At 41.7% G+C, this 21,346-nt stretch overlaps 3 protein-coding genes across 3 annotated transcripts in view; 2 read left to right on the top strand and 1 right to left on the bottom strand.

The window, feature by feature from the left end:
- The window catches only part of LOC119915926 (proteasome activator complex subunit 4B-like), a 42,138-nt gene extending 41,031 nt beyond the window's left edge, over positions 1-1,107 (bottom strand). Inside the window, exon 1 of the mRNA XM_038735719.1 lies at positions 609-1,107. Coding sequence (XP_038591647.1) covers positions 609-802 — 194 coding nt within the window. The 5' untranslated portion in view covers positions 803-1,107. The remainder of the gene's footprint in view (positions 1-608) is intronic.
- A 2,101-nt stretch (positions 1,108-3,208) lies between these two features.
- On the top strand, positions 3,209-16,026 carry LOC119915927 (thrombospondin-2-like). The gene is made up of 21 exons (XM_038735720.1): positions 3,209-3,467; positions 3,602-3,667; positions 3,772-3,908; positions 4,452-5,117; positions 6,142-6,235; positions 6,330-6,494; positions 6,793-6,969; positions 7,053-7,226; positions 7,427-7,557; positions 8,447-8,581; positions 8,676-8,894; positions 9,005-9,112; positions 9,246-9,405; positions 10,003-10,121; positions 10,338-10,572; positions 10,997-11,224; positions 11,311-11,441; positions 11,765-11,905; positions 12,109-12,206; positions 14,170-14,309; positions 15,621-16,026. The coding sequence occupies exons 2-21, from the start codon at positions 3,604-3,606 to the stop codon at positions 15,626-15,628; spliced, it is 3,330 nt and encodes a 1,109-aa protein (XP_038591648.1). The 5' UTR covers positions 3,209-3,467; positions 3,602-3,603; the 3' UTR covers positions 15,629-16,026.
- A 774-nt stretch (positions 16,027-16,800) lies between these two features.
- On the top strand, positions 16,801-21,301 carry LOC119915803 (potassium channel subfamily K member 1-like). The gene is made up of 3 exons (XM_038735550.1): positions 16,801-17,336; positions 18,439-18,843; positions 19,767-21,301. Exons 1-3 carry the CDS (start codon positions 16,985-16,987, stop codon positions 20,063-20,065), a joined length of 1,056 nt encoding a protein of 351 aa, XP_038591478.1. The 5' UTR covers positions 16,801-16,984; the 3' UTR covers positions 20,066-21,301.
- Positions 21,302-21,346: the final 45 nt, after the last annotated feature.

Raw genomic sequence — 21,346 nt, 5'->3', positions numbered from 1 at the left:
GGCCCACTTTCTCAACATGAAACCTTGACTAACCTCACTGAATCTGAGTTGATGCTAATTAGACAGAGTGAATTATAAGCACAGTCTTTATTTAAATAGCAGAACATGACGCCCTGATGCTCTGTGGAGGTACACAGAGTAATTTGGGGAAGGTCAGTAACACCAGGTGCTTGCCTCTTTAAATACTCCTATGGCACTGATCTTTTGTTTTTTTTTGCAAGAGACTCTTGAATATATAATATTTAACATCTGGGTTTTAAAGTTAACTTTTATTATAGTAGGTCTAGCCACCTGTAAGGAAATACTATACAATATAACACCTCTGTAACAAATATTATTGTACTTTTATGAAGCTTTTGTTTTGTTGTTACTGTGCCAGAAAGATATTCATGCAACTTCAAGAGACTTTGTGAGACTGTAGGTTGTGATTTTGTTGAAACTTACTGATTGCATTGTGGTATAAAATGCACACCTTCAATCCAATCCAACAGCCACAAAAATGACCTTACAGCCAAAATGAAGTGTAATATAGATCGTTATTATGAATCCTACGTGACTAATAATGGGGTCAGCTTATAGCTTGAGGACAACCTTGCTCCAACACTTACGAAAATAGTTTCCTGGACCAGAACGCGACCCCGGGCCACAGCTCTCTGAGGAGGACCGCTCTGGACAGGTTCGCTTTGATCTCCGCCAACAGCTCCGTGGCCTCCCGGTCCAACCGGTGGGAGTAAGGCAGAAGGCCGTTATACACGATCTCCTTCTGAGGGATAAACACAGCCATGTCCCCGTCCACAGTCATATCCCACTGACAGTTGGGTTACTTTCCTGTTTCAGGCTGTGCGCGCGTAAAAAGGTAAAGAAAAACGTCCCCCTTTGTCTAATTAATGTTGTGCCTTCTGAGAAGTGCGCTGCCGAAGTTAGTGGGCATAATCTGCTGTGTCCAGGAACCCAGCGGAAGGCAGACGATCACAGGAGAAAGTATGTCACGCTAATTGAGCTGTGCAAAGCCCTGAGCGGGCAGGTTCCACTCCGACCTACAATGTCAGGCGCTGCGTCACCTCTTCACATCCAACGGCGGCCTGCGCATGTTTGGGGTGTGTGTAGAACAAAATGCAGGTTGCTGGAGAGGGTGCATTACACTGTGGCCAGGCTTTCATTTCAGCACCACTGAGCCTAATAACACAAGGCTTAGATCTGTGAAGGCTTTCATGTGGGTACTGGGTAGTGGACTATATAGGAGTAAACCAGGAAGGCACTATTCAAGACTACAAATCCCAGAGGCGCCAGATCCGTGCGTGCTGCGAAGTAATCTGCAGAATAATGGGATGATCTGATAACTGGATTAATGCTCCTCTCCTGTTCTACTGACCCACAGTGGCTGGTCACTGTTTTTAACTTCATCATGCAGCTAAGGAAACAAATCCATGCCTGTATGATTTGGCTGCTTGCCATAGAAGTATTTATTAATGTGAATGCTGAAATGTGTCTATAAATAAATCAATGACAGTCCATTAGACCCGCTTATGTTATCCATGTCTACCCTTGACTGCTTATGACACCTTTGTCCCCACCCTCCATTATTGTGGCGCTATACACCTTCCCATGTCAAACCTTTTACTTTAAGCCTGTGTAATTCTCTGACCACTATATGCTTAGAGTGGTGCCGGATATTGTCTGGGCTGCCTAGCAGCAAGGTTGCTGCTCACAGCGAGGGCTTAGAGCATAATGCAAAGACCTTTTGAGTTCTCTGCTCTGGTCTGAGAAATGGGGCAATTGCTGCAGCTCCACCTCAGCCTTTCTTTAGCTGTCTGATTGCATGAAGTGCCCTGTTTCTCAACCCTGCCTCAATCTCACTAGTGGATTCCTACCGTTGCTTCTGCAGGTCTGTCTACAGCCCACGATAGCCCTGCAACTTTCAGTCAGTTTCACCTTTCTGAGACAGTGAGCAGAGTGCCCTCTTTAAAACGATTTTCTCTCTTTAAACAGGGAAAGACAGACAGAGTCACAGTCGAGAGAGATCCCAGAACAGAATGTGCCTTCCACTCAGCATATCAGTCCAAGAGTTTCCGGCTGGACTTTGCCAAGCCATATCACCCAAGTCTTTACCTTTTGTATCCCCTCAGATCTTATTACTTCTGGGCTTTTTCTACCTCTCAGAGCACTGACAACACCTGCTTTCACTGTCTCCGCCGTTGAACCAATTCCAGGAAGAAACATGATGTCTGTCCCTATTTGTTCTTCGTTGGGATGTTTCTAGGTATGTGAAAACAGAGAATTTGTTGGAATTATGTGTTTTTTGTTTGAGTGTGTTTGTATGGGCACAGGCGCTTGCATGTGTGCACACATCTGTGAGATTCATTATTCCACAAGTGGAGTCTACAGATGGAAAATATGATTCAGGACGATGATGCCTCTTTGACTCAGCAGGGAGAAGACCAAACACAGAGAGAGAAAGAGATAGAGAGGGGAAGAGAGAGAGGGAGGGAGGAAAGTGATGGAGGAAAAAGGGAGAGAGAGAGAGTCAAAGGAAAGAAAGATGATGGTCCCAATGGAAGATGTTTTTGTATTCCATCAGCTTGCTCATCTTTACCTCTTCTGCAGGCATCAAGAAAAATCAGCCCTAAGAACAAGCGCACATAAATCCACACACACATGCAAAGCACACACGCGCGAGCAAAGCACACACACACACACACACACACACACACACACACACACACACACACACACACACACACACACACACACATAAAGCTTCTCATTTTCACCAGGGATTTATGGCAATGCCAGTTTTCTCACTCCTAAAATATTGGAAAACTCGGGCAGCCAGTAAGTGTGTGTGTGTGTGTGTGTGTGTGTGTGTGTGTGTGTACGTGTGTGTGTCTCAGTTTGGAGAGTAAAGAGTGTAAATGATGTGTCTGGGAAACCTGCATCGAGACGTCAACACACACACACACACACACACACACACACACACACACACACACAGTTCCTTCCATCCAGCTGGGTTTCTCGCTGGGAGATATGCAGCCCAATTCATCGCCAGACAGAAGGGTAATATATGGCCCCCGCTCCTGCCTCACACACACACACACACACACACACACACACACACACACACACACACACACACACACACACACACACACATAGACACATACTCTCAAACAAATACATAACCACATTAGAACTTTTTACAGAACTAACAGAGCTGTCTGCATGTTCTTCACCCAGATTTCGCTCGCACCAACCTCTATTTCTTTTGGATGCTTTAACAACCAATGACTGAAGAAGCTGTGCCGATCCAGATGCCAAGGCGAGAAGGAAACAAACAGATAAGGAAATAAGAAAGAGGAAAAAAGGACAGACATTCCATCATAGCTCCCGTGGAGCTTCAGAAGGGACGAGCCTACCAGCCGTAATTTCTAATCGTGGAGAAAGGAAGACCAGCGAGGAAGACACAGGTATGCAAGGTTAATTCCCTCTTCATCTTCATCTTTTATCTCCTCTGCAGCAGTCCTGCTTTTATTGTGTGGTTGTGTAGCAGTATAGTTGCTATATTTCATGGTGATTGCGTATGTGATTTATGTGGGAACAGGAATGAGTCCGCTGAGAGGTTTCCCCTGGCTTTTGATATTCTTCTGTGCGGCAGCTGTGTGTGCAGGTACCACACATGCTCTCACATGTGCATTTACTCACAGAGACATATAGTATTTTCAAATATATCATCATTCCATTATTCCACACACACCTGTGCCTCCTCTACAGGTGTGGGTGGTGCAAAAGTTGACAATGTGTCATCAGAAATCTGTCGTCATCCGTGCGAGGACCTGGTGGGCTTGCTCACTGAGATCCAAGGCCTGCGTATTGTGACCAGCAACCTGCTTGAGGACCTGGAGAGAGTAGTAAGACAAACAATTATATGCACGCTTATCTGCATATCGGTATTTGTTTGTTGTCTCTCTGATGCTACATTTATTTTGATGTGGCTTGAGCAAGACATTGGATTATGTAATTAATTTTCTATCAAAAAAAAGGAAGTCCGACACTTCAACATCTGTGAAACGTCGTAAAATGGCGCATTTTGTAATTATAATAAACAAATGGACACAATCGTAGAGAACGCTGTCTAAGTCTCTGCGGTGCACATTGCACTGTATTTGACAGAGTTTTGTGAGAAATTTGTGTGACAAAACCAAGAAAGAGTAGCTCTTCTTTCAGTGGAAATGGAACAAGTAGTGACATCCTATTTCTGGCAGGAAGCACAGTGGTTTGTGGCAAATGTCCTGCTAATTTTGGGGTGGAAACACAAGCAGAAAGAATACCATCAGTGTTGAAATGTTGGCTACTAATAAACTCAACCACCATTCTAGTCAAATTCAACAGGTCTGTGTGTTCAGGGATACATACAAATAAATGTATTTGTTTTATTTATTTTGTATTGTCAGTCAAGAGAAAATGAAGAGATGCGCATATCTTTGGCTGAGCTGAGCAACAGCAACAGCAACAGCAACAGCAACAGCAACAGCAACAGCAACAGCAACAGCAACAGCAGCAGCAGCAGCAGAGGCCGTGGCCGTGGCCGTGGTGATGGCCGTGGTGATGGCCGTGGCGATGGCCGTGGCGATGATCGTGGCGATGACCGGAGTGATGGTCGTGGCCATGGTCGTGGCAATGGTCAGGGCCATGGTCGTGGCAATGGTCGGGGCCATGGTCGTGGCCATGGTCGTAGCGATGGTCGTGGCGATCGCCGGGGCGATGGTCGTGGTGATGGCCGTGGCGATGGTCGAGGTGATGGCCGTGCCGATGGCAGCGGTGATGGCAGCGGTGATGGCCGTGGCGATGGTCATGGTGATGGCCGTGCCGATGGCAGCGGTGATGGCAGCGGTGATGGCAGCGGTGATGGCCGTGGCGATGGTCATGGTGATGGCCGTGCCGATGGCAGCGGTGATGGCCGTGGCGATGGTCATGGTGATGGCCGTGGCGATGGTCATGGTGATGTCAATGATCTTGACAGAGATCGAGACGGGGAGATCTGGTGTGTGCAGGATGGACGAGTGTATGAGCAAGGGGAGAATTGGGAGGTGGACAGCTGCACCTCCTGTACTTGCCAGGTCAGTGTTGAACAAATCTTATGTAACCACAATCTAATATATCAGCAATGACGTGTTTCCCATGAGAGTGATCTGTCATAGATAGACAACAGACTGAAACATCACCTGCAGCGTCTGCTGTAGGTTAGATGGAAAATATTCTATACTGCAATCACTTGCATCTTTATCTGTAATTCTATTTTGTATGCAGCCCAGAGTAGTGTTTAAGTCTTTCAAGGGAAGTCCAAGTCAAGTCTCACGTCTTCATTGTGACTCAAGTCTGACTCAAGTCCATTATTGTTATTTTATTTGAATTATTTAAATACATAACATATATGGGGGTGACAGCTGCAAGACTACATTACTTAGAACTCTTAATACTAAACTAAACCCTTGACTTGACTTGGTACTTGAAAGTTTTGACCTGGTAAAACCCTGGAACATAAAAAAGTCCAAGACTTCTCTGTCTCTAATGTAGCATAGTTTTGTATGAATATTTTTACATTTTGGGAAATTGAAATTAGCTATTTGCTTTCTTTCTGAGGGTTAGATGAGACGATTGATACCACTCTCAAATCTATATATGTACAAAAACCGAAAAGAGGAATTAACAGGTTGTGATTTTACAGAGAGTTATGTGCTAAGTTAACAGTATCCTGGCTGTAGATACGGCAAGAAAGAAAATTTTCCAAAATGTCTAACTATTCCTTTAAAATGTATTAAGCAGTTGGTGAGATACTTAAGTTCCACTTGTATGCAATGTGGTTTCATTTATTTCCAGAGCTGCCTTTGTTAGTCTCCTATATTTTGTGCTTGCTTCATCCTCCTCTCTGAGTCTGTTTCTCTTTATAAAACATCATTAGTTTTTCAATGATGGATTGAGGGAGTAGGCAAACTTATTATGAGTCATGACAGCATGCCATTCCTCTGCAAGGTCTGGTATTTAGCACAACGTCTGGATCGAACTAGCATGGTTTGACTAATAATATTGCAAATTCTGAATGTATGAACACATTTTGAATTGAATCTTCCTCGCATTGTGTAGGATGGAAAGGTGGTGTGTCAGCAGGTGTCTTGCCCTCCTGTATCCTGCATCAATCCATCTTTTATCGATGGAACGTGCTGTCCTGTCTGTCAAAGTGAGTTTTGTTTGTTTGCAACTATGATTTAGTGTTGAAAATATGTGCTAAGATCACAAAATATGGTAAAGGTATACCATTTATGTATATAAAGATAATGAAGATGGCTGGTCTCCGTGGTCCGAGTGGACCTACTGTTCTGTAACCTGTGGACGCGGAGGGCAACAAAGGGGCCGATCCTGCAATGGCATCATGCCATCCTGTGCAGGCCCGTCAGTCCAAACCCGCAGCTGCATGCCGATGAAGTGTGACCGCAAGGGTAGGATATCACTCTACATGTCTGATTTGTCACATGTCTTGATTTAATAGATTTTTTGATTGATTGAGCACGGCGGGTCGAATTGAATTATCCTCAAAGAGAAAAATATGGAGCTTTAGATGAATGGATTCTAAAGACTGTAATCATAATTGGAAACATGTTGTAGTTCTGTAAATGTATACACAATGTGCAGCTTTGGTGGTGGTCTGTGATGAATTCTACTTTAAGACTTTTCCATTCTACTGTATAGAAAAAACCTGGACTTTTTACAGTCTTTATTTTCTTGTTGCATGTCTAGCGCGTGCTGACGGGAACTGGGGCCTTTGGTCTCCCTGGTCTGCCTGTACAACCACATGTGGAGAAGGCAATATCACACGGGTACGTCTCTGCAACAACCCTCCACCACAGAAGGGGGGCAGAGGGTGTACGGGCAGCGCCAGGGAGACATCACCTTGCAACAATACACTCTGCCCCAGTGAGTATACGAGCCCAAATGCACACACAGACTGCGCTGTAGTACTTAGCAGGCTTACATGTAAATGATGTGCTTGTGTGTAGTCGCTGGAGGCTGGACAAGCTGGACTGAGTGGTCACTGTGCTCAGAGTCGTGTGGGGGAGGTCTTATGAGTCGCCAGCGGGATTGTTTGAACCCCGCCCCTCAGAATGGTGGGAAGCCTTGTGCTGGAGATGCTGTGGACTATGAAGGATGTAACAAACAACCATGTCCTATAGGTAAACCTTAACTCTGTCCACAAACCTCAGGATATAGGCACATTTTACTGTGTACAATACTTACTACAAGTGTAGTAACTGTAAGTAGGCTAAGCCCCATGTCCATGGATGAACCTTATTCCTTTTTTATTGGATGAAACCTGTTTTCAAACAATGGAGGATAAAAAAACAACTTTATTCAATTCAATATGTGTTTTCAGATATATGTTTGATCTCAAATCCATGTTTTCCTGGGGTGGACTGCACATCACATAGTGATGGATCCTGGGAGTGTGGACGCTGTCCGTTGGGTTTAAATGGCAATGGCACTCACTGTGAAGATGAGAACGAGGTAATAAGAGCAGGCAAAGGATCAGACCACATAACATCAACTAATTCTACATCTTCAGTAAGATGCCATGTGGGGCCATAAAGACAAACTTCAACATTTTTTAAGCATGGATGTAGGGATGGCTCCAGTCTGTCGGTGTGTCCAGTCAGACAGAGAAATATCTCAACAACTTGATTATCATGAAATTTTGTACAGACCCATTGACTTTTAATCTAATGCCAATCAAAGTTTACACATATCCAGTAAAAAATCTCAACATCTAACCGATGGATTACATGTAGCGTAAAGTGCTTTGAGTAGATGGATGACTAGAAAGGCACATACAATATAAAAAATATAATCAATTAATTACATTTTCATCTAGCAGCCAGGTCAAAATTTTAATTTGTGCAATACTTTGGTTTATGACCAAATACCTGACCAACTAATTATATTCCCATCAGCCTCAGCTGGACTTGTACATGTTTAGTGCTAATCAGCACATCTTAGTTTACAAACACACTAAACAAAGATACTAACATGGTAAACATTATACCTGCTAATCATCAGCATGTTAGCATTGTCATTGTAAGCATGCTGATGTTCTCACTTAGCTCAAAACACAGCAATACTGCCTCACAGAACTGCTAACATGGTTGTAGACTCTTGATTTTACCTACTCTGACTAATTTGAGGTCTACGACATGCACCTTGAAACTTGGTTTGTACACTTTCCGGATCTTGCGAGTTTCTCTCTGATCCTCCCTGATCACATTTACACATCATGAAAGAAGTGTTGTGTAGTCTGATCCTGGCAGAGAGCTCCTCCTGTACTCATCACCTGTAAAACCTTTGTATTTACAATCTGTGTTTGATATGCTGAACATGGCTAATCCCTCCATCTCTGCAGTGTGAAGTGGAGGGCATGTGTGTCACTGAGTGTGTAAACACAGACCCTGGTTTCTACTGTCTGCCCTGTCCTCATCGCTATAAAGGAACCCAGCCATATGGCCTTGGACTGCAGGAAGCGCAGACAACCAGACAGGCATGTGTTTTCCTTTTTGTATGAACAACTTTACTTGCTTTGAACTACAATCATGAATGACTTTTGTATTCTCAAATACTTGCTTTGGTTATAGGTTTGTGAACCATACAATCCTTGCAAAGACAACACACACACCTGCCACAAGTATGCTGAGTGTGTGTATCTGGGCCTGGCGTCTGAGGTTTTGTACAAGTGTGTGTGCGCTGTCGGGTTCGCGGGCGATGGATTTCTGTGTGGTGAAGACTCTGATCTAGATGGCTGGCCCAACAACAGATTAACCTGCAAGCAGAATGCAACCTATCACTGTCAAAAGGTAAAATAATAAAATAAAAAAAAATAGAGAATTAAAAAATTATAATCTTATTGGTTAGCAGTTTTCTGGTTGGATGCGATTTCACTAAACTGAGTTGTGATTGGCTGCAGGACAATTGCCCCATGCTACCAAACTCTGGACAGGAAGACCTGGACAATGACGGACAGGGAGATGCCTGTGATCCTGATGATGACAATGATGACATCATAGACGAGAGGGTGAGACTGTGGCTCAGACATTTATGCATCTTCGACAAGTAAATCTGAAGATACAGTGACTGAAAACAGGCAAATATTAATATCCTGTGTGTGTGTGTATGTATGCATGCGTGAATGTGTGTGTTTGGGATAGGACAACTGCCCGCTGGTTTACAACCCTAGGCAGTTTGACTCCGACAGAGATGGGGTTGGGGACCGCTGTGATAACTGTCCATTTGATAGCAACCCGCTGCAGACAGACACGGATGACAATGGAGAGGGAGACGCCTGCAGCATCGACATTGATGGAGACGGTAGGAGATACTCACTAAACCAGGCCTGTACCGTGCAGTTACTCATCCAATTATGATGAGATAATTACATAATTTGTATCTATTCATCACAGAGGTAAAGGAAATCAAACTTGAAGAGCAATTCAATGCCTCGCATTAACTAAACCCCTTCACCAATTCTGAAAATGCATTTGAACTGGTAATTTTCTATGATGCTTAATTTCAACCCAACCTTATCCTAAACCCAACCAGTAATCTTACACACTTCTGACACTTGATTGCTGTATTTATATGTCGGGGATGGGGGGGTGCGTGACATCACTGTGTCCCAGATTCCTCATAGATTTTCACAGATTTTTGGGGTGCCTCAAGAACAGAATTACTGTATTTTCTCAGGAAAGGAAAATAAATTCTGTGGCAATGAACACTACAGACTGGGACCAGGATCGATTGGTAGTGTAATAAAGTAACTATATGTGGAATTTACTGACTCAAAAAATATGGATCGAATTACATTAACCCAAACATAGTTTCGATTTATTTTGGTTGGCGTGTCTTGTTTATGTATAATAACAGGAAATTTTCTATCTCTTCGTGTGTCTGTCTCTCTTTCTCCAGAGGTTCTGAATGACCGTGACAACTGTCCCTTGGTCTACAACACTGACCAGAGGGACACAGACTTGGATGGTGTTGGAGACCAGTGTGACAACTGTCCCCTTCTTCACAACCCACTGCAGGTTTCTGAAAAACACAAATGCATAAAAGCACAATTGGTACCGGGTAACAATTTATTAGTGGCAATCAATCAGGTATGGATACATGAAAAGGAAATATTACAATAAAATCTTGGAAGTCATGGGAGTGGGTCTGCTGGTTAAGGTAAAGCTCACTGCGGAGACCTGTGATTTACTACTATTTAAACATACAAATATATTTTATGCGTGTGTTTGCAGCTAGACTCTGACAGTGACCTGGTGGGGGACATGTGCGACAACAACGAGGACATTGATGAGGATGGCCACCAAAACTCTCTAGACAACTGTCCCTACATTGCCAATAGCAACCAGGCTGACCATGACAAGGACGGGAAGGGAGACGCCTGTGACCATGACGACGACAACGACGGTATCCCTGATGACCGGGACAATTGTAGACTAGTGCCCAACAGGGACCAGTTGGACTCTGATGGTCAGTGTTGTTAAAATTTTTCGATGTCAGAAAAGCCTTCTCAAAAACTGCTATTAATTTGCTGTAATACATCAAAATAACTGATATCTCTGATATCATGATACAGATGTGAACAAATGCTGATTCATTTGCTGTCACATGGGGAAGATATTTTGTACAATTTATGATAAATGGATTTTGCAGTCATGCAGTCAGTCCAGTATGTTTCCAGTGGTCCAGGTCATGTTAATGTTGGACATCAACATAAACAGTTTATGGCTCTCTGTAGTGTGATTAATCATGAAAAAAGATAATTTAATCTATCCACCATTATACAGGACTTTGTCACTACGTTTGCATGGTTTTTTGCCCATTCTTGGCAAAAATGAATGAATTCAGGAAATCACATGGTTGCATTCTCTCTCCTTATCCCTCCCTCTTGCAGGTGATGGTAGTGGAGACGCATGCTTTGACGACTTTGACAATGACAGTATTCCAGATGCGCTGGATCCCTGTCCGCTAAACCAGGATATTGGGTCCACAGACTTCAGGAAGTTTCAGGTTGTTTTGCTGGACCCAAAAGGCACAACACAGTCTGACCCTCTGTGGGTGATCCGCAGCCAAGGCACCGAGCTGCTGCAGACAGCCAACTCGGACCCTGGCATCGCTTTAGGTGGGATTAACTATAATAAAGAATACTTAACCCACAAAATTAAAATGAATATTGTCTATAAAACTAAGATCCCATTGTTTCAAAAGGTTATGACAAGTTCAGCTCGGTAGACTTCAGTGTGACATTTTATGTTAATACCAACCGAGATGACGACTACGCAGGCATTGTGTTCGCCTACCAGTCCAGTCGACGCTTCTATGTTGTCATGTGGAAACAGGTGAGGTTTGAAGGCTGACTTTAACATTGATAATAACTCCTACTGACTTCACTAATTGTAGCGGCAATCTTACCTAAATTGTCCTTTATAATCTTTAATCTGGGTTTTTTGAGTCAAATATTACATCCATCTATATGCATCTTCAATATCTCCTTGACCATGACCTCCTTTGCATTTCTCCTCTATTTCATAACACATTTTAGATTAGAGTTCACACGAGCAAGAAATGGAAAAGTGCATAAAAGAAAAGAAAGTACTACTGTACAAACATCGACTTAACCTTCACTCTCTTTTATCCGCATTCTTTCTTTCTATGAGAGCAGGTGTCTCAGGCCTACTGGGAGAAAATGCCATCCAAAGCTTTTGGCACGGCAGGAGTCTCAATCAAACTGGTCAACTCCACCACAGGACCAGGGGAGTATCTACGTAATGCCCTGTGGCACACTGGAAACACCAGACACCAGGTACGACTCATTGACTTTAAATCTCTCTGTCTTTTCTTCCTTATTTGAACAGATAAACCTTCCCTAAAACAACCTTGAACAGACAATTCTTTGTTAGATTAGTACAGTATAGTGCAGATACTCTGGTACAATTTACTTCCACACTGACGTGTGTGTGTGTGTGTGTGTGTGTGTGTGTGTGTTTGTGTGTGTGCCTGTTTCAGGTGAGAACTCTGTGGCACGACCCCAATAAAATTGGCTGGAAGGACTTCACAGCCTACCGCATGCACCTCATCCACAGACCCAAGACCGGGTTCATCAGGTACGAAGACTGTCATCATATAACTTCATCATATAAAAATGTAACAGTGGTTAGATTTAGTAATGTGAGATTCTTTAATGAGACCGAACCCAGAATATCCAGCATACATGAGGAAACAAACATTGCTGTGGTAAATAGTTGTGTCTATAAGCACAGATAGTCACGGACAGGACAACTGATATATGAACCTGTAGATGTACTGAGTTAAAAGCATCTGTCACTTGGCTGGTTTTCCTCTTTGGAATCTGAATTTATATTTTCATGTCCAGCTGCCACAAACTACAGCTGGATTGCGATCATGGAAATCACCCAACTTTTAAAGTTGCAAAAACAAAGATTTCTGGACTTCCTTAGAGGAACAATTGCTCTCAAGTGAGAATACTTCTATGTTACCAGTAACCTTTACATTTTAGTTTACAGTTAGAACATTTTAGATTATTGGCTTGGCTTTTAAAGGACCTTGCCAGCATTTTAGCCCATTTACTACACATCACATATACATAATTTTCCTATATTGCTTCTAAGGATGTGAATGCGTGAAAATCAACTTGGAGAGACTTCAGACTTGATTAAGATTTATGAACATCATGTCTGTGTTTATTTTTGTTTTACTGATTTGTACAAATTCAGTCCAGACTTTTCAAATCAATCTGTTCTTACAACTGTTCCGCTCACTGGAGATCACCGAATTAAAGCAGGGTTTACTGTGTACTGTAGGTTGATTTTAAAAATCTAATGAAGTAGATATATGTGATAGTTTTCTAAATGGGATAAAACATGCAAAAATGACACATTTGGGTCTGAGTCAGTACTAGTTTACTTCTTGGAGGTTTAAGTGGAGCAACAATGTGCTGAATAACTTCCTAAATATGTGAAAATCACATTTAGTTCCACCTTTGAAGAAAAATAATCACCCTCAGATGTTCTTACACTGGAGAATATCATCAATCTCAAAGAGTTATTTTATAACAGCATAATTCACTTTCTGTGTTGTACCCAGTTCTTCTCAACCTGCCACATCCAGTTCTACTTAGTTGTAGTTCTCACTAATGGACTTGCAAAAACACCCCCGGGCAGTGAGTTTTCTGTGGTTTGTGTTGTTAATGTGCAGCTGGACAGAACAAGTACACTTTACTATAGTACTATAGCAAAGTTTTCAAGCTGAGAAATCGTGAGGAGAAAGGGAACAAATCTGTGATGTGCCAAGTGCAGTTGTTCCAATTAGTAAAATACTCTTAAGGCTCTGTGAAGATGTGAAATGATGGCTGTGTTGTATTTTGGGTACTGAATTATTGTAGGATGACTGTACGCTTATTGAATGTGAGGCTGAAAAGAAGCTCCTGCTCTTTGATTGTGAAGGACAGATACACTGATAGTTTGGATAGTTGCTATGAAGCACCATTGTAACTGCCCCATTTGACGTCATGACCTCAGTGTTATCCAGGAATGTAAAGTAAAATAGAGAACAGCATGTAAAATACATGAACATTCCCAGTGTAAAAATGAGTACCAGCAGCAGAATTGACTCAAAGAATGAATTTAAAAGTTTCCATTATGCAGGTAAAATAGCCTCTGTTAGAGTTATATTGTTAGAAATTATACTACTGGATTATTATTACTGATGTATGCAGCATTTTAACATTGTATCTAGCTGAGGTGGAGCTCAGCATTTCATTTTAGAGTTCAAAGTCCAGAAAGTTTTAAAATCTTAACCTGCAAAGTAATTATAGCTATCAGAGTAAAATAGTGGATTACTGTATTATTACTATATTATTACTATATTAGTACTATATTAGTACTATAAATTACCATATCTTAGCTGCTTTTCACCACTTATTTTAACATTATAGACTTTTTTTAATTTGAAATGAGAATTTATTTTTTTCTCTTATACCTATAGTTGTGGTCTGCATCTGTGATAAATGCTACATATGATGTTAGCTGTGTTGTGTTCCCATCACAGGATGGTGGTGTATGAGGGCAGGGACATTTTGTCCGACTCGGGGGCGGTGTACGACCACACCCTGGCTGGGGGCAGACTGGGACTGTTTGTCTTCTCTCAAGAACACGTCCTCTTCTCAGACCTCAGATATGAGTGCAGAGGTAAGATATTCAGTCAAAACACTGGTCCTGACTACTGGTCAGTGGTGGAAGAAGTGCTCAGAACCTTAATTTTATTTAAGTAAATTAACCAATACAACAATGTAAAAACACCCCATTACAAGTAGAAGACCTGCAGAACAAGTAGAAAGATGTGCTTATTATATAAAAAAAAAATGGCTCCTGCGACTGACCCTGTGGTATATGATGATGCATCAATGTGTTAGCAGAATTTTACTGTTGTAGCTTGCCAAGGTGAAGCTAGTTTCAACTACTTTATATACAGTTGTATAGGCTGTTAGGTTCAGTGATTCTCTTTTTTTTCTCTGATCTTTGCTTTTTTCTGGAAATATTGGATAATTTGACCTATTTGGGCCTCAAACTGTTTCTTAAGTCAAACCAAATGAGAGGTTTAGAGGGATAATACCTCCTTAGTGGCTTCTGAAATGTTCAAACTAGACAACTTTTTGTAAGAGGTGAGTAAAGAATTTTGGGAATCACTGGTTAACAATGTATTGTATTTTAAAGGGTAGCCTATCATATATGTGAAGGAATTTCTGGGGCACTATTGCACAGGTTTCCCCAGGTCATGATAAGGTCAATTGCTGAGCTTAAGTAAACCAAAGGTGACAGCCTGTAACTCTCCAGAACAGTAGACCTCTTTGTCTGCTTGGTCGACTGACTGATGCAGCTGCCCTGATAAAGATGCATGCTGTGATCCATCTCCTGGGAAACCCAATGTTGAGATTATCTTTATTTTGTTTCATTACAGACAGACTGACTGGATCTATGTAGAGCTAAGTGTAGCATGTCACTCGAACGACACACAATGTGACTTAAGTGTGCCTTTTGAACCAAATCCAATAGAATCTTCACACATGTGTAGATGTGTGAACAACAACCTTATTTACCACTTAGGGAATCTATGTAGGTCTAAGAAGAATAAATGTCCCCAGACAGGAAGTGGCCTTCAGACTTGGTTGTGGCACGGCAAGGCTTCAACAAACATTGCTTCTTCGTAATACATCCTGAGATCTTCTGAAATAAGAGTTGACCTGCTCCAAGAATTTCAATAATAATATCTCTTTCGTGTAAAATTTGAGTACACCTGTCAAATTAATGTAGTTGAGTAAAAAGTTCAATATTTCACCCTGAACTGCAGTGGAGTAGAAATATAAAGTAGCATAACAAAATACTCACTTAATTACACTACTAATTACTACTGATCACTTTGTCCTCCAGTATTTGCAAATCAGTACCTCTTATAACAGCATGACCAAATCTCTTTTTTTCCTTTCATTTCTCTCCCCTCAGATAACTGAACATCCCACCAGAGATCTACATTAATTTCATGGAAATCTTTATACAATTAAGAGATAGAGAGCGAGAGAGAAAGAGAGAGATGATGCACCAGACCCAGGCTTTTCTCCTGCCAAGACTATCAATTAGTGACCATCATCTATCTATCAGCTTTTAATGCGACTGTATTGATTTCAGGCTGTCTCATTCGCTGCTTATTACTGCAAGACTCAGACAGTATCACTAGTGACAGTAACCTCTAGTTGCTTTTCATTTTGCTTTTTGCTAATGTTGTAAATAATTATTTATTGCCAGATGCCAGATATGAAAGGGAGAGATGGGAGAATAAATTGATGATGGCATAAGTAGAGCATGTGCGGATGTCTGGTGGTAACTTATCAATAAAATACTTTTTTTTCAATTGTTTCTTTATTTCTTTTCTTTTCTGATGAGGCCAGTACAGTACACATAGGCTATTGTTGTGGAAACGTGGTCTCTAGCGCCCTTCAGTGGTGAACGTAAAATTACAAAGGAAAAGAGAAGAAACCCATGATGACAAAGGTTAGTTAAGGTTGGTAAAGTCAGAGGTGAAAGAAGTATCTAAATAATTTAGTGACATAAACGTAGACTAGTACTAACACAATACAAAAGGTTAATATTTATTATATTATTATTATATTATTTTTAAAGCAAATTTCACTAGTAAAAGTAAAAAAAAGTATTATGAACAAATTTTACTGTACTAAGAATAAAGTAACAGAAAATGGAAATAGTCAAGTAAAGTCGAGGTACTTAAGTACAGTACCTACTACTGGATAAAAAGGATAATACTTTAAATCATTGTTCTTAACCGATAATGCATTACTGATTAAACATCCTGGAAGATGTTGTTTTAATGTTCTTGTCCTGTTAACCCTTTTTTCTCTCTCATGTTACTTCCCTTCCCTTTTTGTGATCCTTGTCTTACTATTTAAACAAGCAAAACACAAACGTTGTTCCATAAATCTGGGTCGCCAAAGACATATGACCTTAGTGTCAGTAAAAATAAATCCTTTGTAATGACACAAAACACTAAACCTGTTTAACCAGTTGTAGCTTAAAGGGCACACCAACACACACCCAGGTGTATACACGCGCGCGCGCGCGCACACACACACACACACACACACTCGCTCGCTCTCTCTACCTGGAGCATTGAATGACCGACGTCACCACTACCACTGCTTCTACTGAGATGAGAAAAATGAGGAAGAAGAGTCCGTCCACCAGGTAGAGAGGATAGAAGTCATTACCAACAAAAAAATACTTTCTGTCTTGTTAACTGAAACTTGCTGAGTGTTGATAAATCAAGTGCCAGTAACCTGTGCAAACTGGAAGGTATGGTGCGTGGATGTACCAAAAGCTCTTGCGCTCGGTTTCTGGAACGACACCAGTCAGCGCTGAATTTGACACTGTTGCTTGTTGGTTACATCGTTTACCTCGTAATCGGCGCCGGGATCTTCTCCGCCATCGAGCTGCCGTACGAGCAGGATCTTCGGCAGGAGCTGATCACGGCCCGGCAAGATTTCCTGAGCAACAACACCTGTGTGTCCGACGTGATCCTGGAGGAGCTTCTTGCCCGCGTGCTGGAGGCCAGCAACTATGGAGTGTCCGTGCTGGAAAACGACACCAAACGCAACTGGGACTTTGTGTCCTCCCTGTTCTTCACCAGCACTGTGCTGACCACAACAGGTGAGGGCCTGGTACACAGGTGTTGCAACTGTATACTGTTCTTCACATAATTTGGTGTAATGTGTTTGGGGTTTTTACACAAAAAAAGATCTATAACTTCTTTCAAAATCTTAAATTTACATCTAGGTCCTACTCCCTCTCCAGAAGCAATTAATATGCATATTTTCTGTTTCAAAAGTTTAACTGAACAAAAGATGTCTCCTCCTTCACAAATGTGTGTTCTGCACAGTGAAGCTCAAACATTCAAGTGAAGCAACAATAAGAAAAAGTGGAGGGGGATAATTATAAATAAATAATCACAAAGCCATTAATCCCAACAACTTTTGTTTGCCAACATGTGAAAAATCCCTCTCACTGGTGTTTAACCTTCTCCATTTGGTAATTATTTGATTATAAATGTTGGCAATCCACTGATAAATACTTTTGGGTTTATAAACCATCATGTCTGGAGTTATACATGTTAATAAGTTAGTCTTTTCTCACAGCACTGTAGATCACAGGGAAGACACACATCATCACACACCAGTAGGCCTAACAGAAATACATGAAACACAATACAACACCACATAAAAACGACAACAAGACTCGTCCTTCCTTTATCGAGTCACCCTGTCTATGGCTGTGTGTACCAGGCTTTTGCCAAAGCGAGCCTTTCTGCACCTCAGGGACCTATACCTGTGACGAGTGAGTGGGTCTGTGATGTCCTATGCTACTGTATTTGCAATGCGTGTGATGACCTTACAATTGAGATCTGATAGGCTGGGTTAGGGTTAGCTCCTGAAGCTTCATAACACATAAGGCACTTACATAAGGCATCCATTCTGTTGAAAGGAGCAAATAAACCCACAGAACTGTGGCCTTCAGTAAACATTAAGCTTTGAAAGGCTGGAATGAAACTAAATTAATAATTCATTCATTTGTTTAACCTATTATTTATTTATAGATTTAAGATTTAGTCAGGCACTGTCTTTCTTTTCCTTCTGTCTAATCATTGTTATGTGCGCAGAGCTTCACAGGTGCTAAGTGGCTGCTGGAGAAGAATCCCACCTCTAATTGTACCCCTGTAATTAAGGCTTTGCTGCATGTCTGGTTGTTTTTTCAGGTTATGGCCACACTGTTCCTCTCTCTGATGAAGGGAAGGCCTTCTGCGTCTTCTACTCCCTTTTTGGCATCCCCGTTACCCTCTTCTTCTTCTCTGTTGTGGTGCAGAGGATTATGCTGCTGGTGACTCAACGTCCACTGTCCTACTTCCACCGTCGATGGGCCATGTCTAAATCGAAACTAGCCACCATACACGCTACCTGCCTAACCATCATCTTTATCTTACTCTTTCTTATCATTCCTGCATGGATCTTTGTAAGCCTGGAGAATGACTGGGACTTTCTGGAGTCTCTGTATTTCTGTTTCATCTCTCTGACAACTATTGGCCTCGGGGATTATGTCCCCGGAGAGACCCAAAGTGAAGAGGCCAACCCACACCCACAGCTCTATAGGCTGGCCATTACAGGTGAGTCATAATATACAGTTTTGCTTTAGTTTATCTCTAAAATGTGAAAAATTAAGCAATTAATGACTGCAGACATTTGCTGCATTTTTGATTGTCCCCATAGGTTTAGAAAATGTTTTAAGAGCTCAAGCATTAGTAAGTTTTCTAATCCGGTAGCGAGGTGCTTCCCAACCTTGTTGGATTGTGACCCCTGAAAATAAAGCGTTGTTTACTTGCGCCTCATTGTCACAGTTAGCAAGTCTATGAGTTGTGAGCAGTTCAACCAAATAGTGATTTGTCCATGTCATGTTTCAACTGAATGATTTTAGAGGCCTGGTGAGGTGAAAATGATTTGATGGTTTCATAGAAAAAAGGCAACAATACTACGCGTGTACAGCCATGTTAGCAGCTCTGTGAGGCTGTACTTGGGCGCAGTGGAACTTTTAGCTAAAAGCTAACATCAGCATGCTAACATGCTCCCAATGAGAGTGCTAACATGTTGATGTTTATCAGGTATTGTTAACCATATGCCATCTTAGTTTAGCATGTTAGCAATTTAATATTAGCACTAAAAGTACAGCATAAGCAGAAGGGGATGTAATTACTTTGGCAGGCATTTGGTTAGGTTCTAATCCCTTTGATAATCTTTTGCGTATTGACCCCCACACTGGGAACCACTGCTGCAGACGACCATGTGGTCCTTTAACTAAGGTTAAAATTATAATACAAGTTTTCATTCAGCATTAATAATATGTTCATTACAGCCTGATCTTGTTTTTCACCATTTACCATTTTAGCTTTTCTGTTTGACAATGTTAAACAAAGCAATGACTATTAGCCACGACGCCCTTTGTTACTGACCAAACCTTGATTTGATCTGATTAGTCATCAGATTCATCATGCTGCCACTGTGTGCGTGTGTCTGTGTGTGTTTGCTCACCCAGCCTACTTGCTGCTGGGATTGGTGTGTGTCCTGGTGGTTCTGGAGACGTGTTGCGAGCTTCCCCAGATGAGACACCTCAGACAGAGGTTTTACAAGGAAAACGTTCGGGAGCTGGACTCTGAGACCACCAACATCATTGACCGGGATCACCTGAGCGACCCATTGAGCGACCTGTCGGATCATGTGACAGGTCACCTACCAGTCATCCCTTCTGTGTCCGAACAGGCTGCGTCCCTACAGCAGGACAGCAAGTCTTACATCCCAGCATCAGGATCTACTGTTAATGGAAAACTTCGATGACAGATTGTTTGGACTTGTGCTTCATTCGTGACCTCTGCCTAAATGTGTATAAACAAGTATATAAGGAACCTGAGCACACTGAGTGTATATCTTCACATAAACTGAGTCACTTAATCACTTACAAAGGGATTGCCCTCTGCCTTCTGCCATTGCCAACACCAACAGACATTTGTGGCGTAAAAACAGGAACAACCCACAGACTATCAGGATGGCTTTGTTTTCTTGTTCTCCCCTGTTGCGCCATTCCCTGCCGATAAGGGCTAGATCTGGGACACAGAGGAAGGGCTGGGCCCCCAAACGGAGGGAAACCCCACAAGGTTCCACTTCCTGCCAAAGTCTTGATGCAGTAATTTCAAAGTGGCACAGTTTGCTCTATAGGATATCACACCTGCTCTCAGCACAGTATGTCATTTATGGTGGTATTTGTATAGGAAAATTGATTTCTTGGAAGTTGGAAAGCGGTGCCAGGATACTCAATCAGGCATGCCATCAGCTGTCCTATTGTACATTATGTACAAGGATTCCAAGAAGAAGTAATGGCAAGGAATAAATAATGTTTTCTTCCTGGTTGCTTACAGGTGACTATTTGTCCAAGCTAATGCAGTCAAATACAGTAGTCCTGCAATAAATTCTACCTTAAGGATGGTTATAGTGTTCAGTTTAATAATATTTTTATAGAAGTGGCGATTCAACTGTATGATCATTTTGGAGGCTGCAGTTTGGGTGCTGCTGGACGGTATAACATCACACAGAGCGGTGTTTCTGTTATTAAGCCTAAAGTGCAACCTCCATCATGACCATACAGTTGAATCAGCACCTTCTCCAAAACAGTTCCATCAAAAACTGAACCCCCTTCATAAAGGGAGGCTTTATAGCAGGCCTTCTGTATTTAAGTGCATTAGTTTTAGTTAGATGTACCTAATAAACTGGCAATTGGGATAGTCATTCTGTATTGTGTGCCTCACACCACTAGAGGGCAGTACTTACACTTTTCTGTACAAAAGATACTATAGATTTACACAGTTCATTGTTACTGGGATATTATCTCTTGTTTTGCTCAGTGGGTGTTTCTTAAAAATGGTTATAAAATGCATGTCATTGTTACAACTGAGAGTTAAACATGTAGCAGTTTTTATTATCCACATATTTTGTCAAATCTGTCCCAGTTTACAGGAGTGCTAAACCCATTTTTTCATGTGCTAGTGAAACAGCTTGAAATAAAAAATCAAAAGAAAATAAATTGTCTTCCACAGATCATTTTGCTGCTATTTTCATAGTAAT

The sequence above is a fragment of the Micropterus salmoides genome, unplaced genomic scaffold (assembly GCF_014851395.1).
Source record: "Micropterus salmoides isolate LMB-PRFRI ecotype aquatic unplaced genomic scaffold, ASM1485139v1 Ms_hic_scaffold_21, whole genome shotgun sequence".
Lineage (NCBI taxonomy): Eukaryota > Metazoa > Chordata > Actinopteri > Centrarchiformes > Centrarchidae > Micropterus > Micropterus salmoides.
This window is presented reverse-complemented; position numbering and strand designations above follow the sequence as displayed.

What these genes read in the sequence shown, in the direction of transcription:
- LOC119915803 (XM_038735550.1), top strand. Translation starts at nt 16,985, where the DNA reads ATGGTGCGTGGATGTACCAAAAGCTCTTGCGCTCGGTTTCTGGAACGA. An exon ending in CACTGTGCTGACCACAACAG is followed by an intron (nt 17,337 to 18,438) that starts GTGAGGGCCTGG and finishes TTGTTTTTTCAG; the next exon opens with GTTATGGCCACACTGTTCCT. An exon ending in CTATAGGCTGGCCATTACAG is followed by an intron (nt 18,844 to 19,766) that starts GTGAGTCATAAT and finishes TTGCTCACCCAG; the next exon opens with CCTACTTGCTGCTGGGATTG.
- LOC119915927 (XM_038735720.1), top strand. Translation starts at nt 3,604, where the DNA reads ATGAGTCCGCTGAGAGGTTTCCCCTGGCTTTTGATATTCTTCTGTGCG. An exon ending in GCACCTCCTGTACTTGCCAG is followed by an intron (nt 5,118 to 6,141) that starts GTCAGTGTTGAA and finishes CGCATTGTGTAG; the next exon opens with GATGGAAAGGTGGTGTGTCA. An exon ending in CAAACAACCATGTCCTATAG is followed by an intron (nt 7,227 to 7,426) that starts GTAAACCTTAAC and finishes ATGTGTTTTCAG; the next exon opens with ATATATGTTTGATCTCAAAT.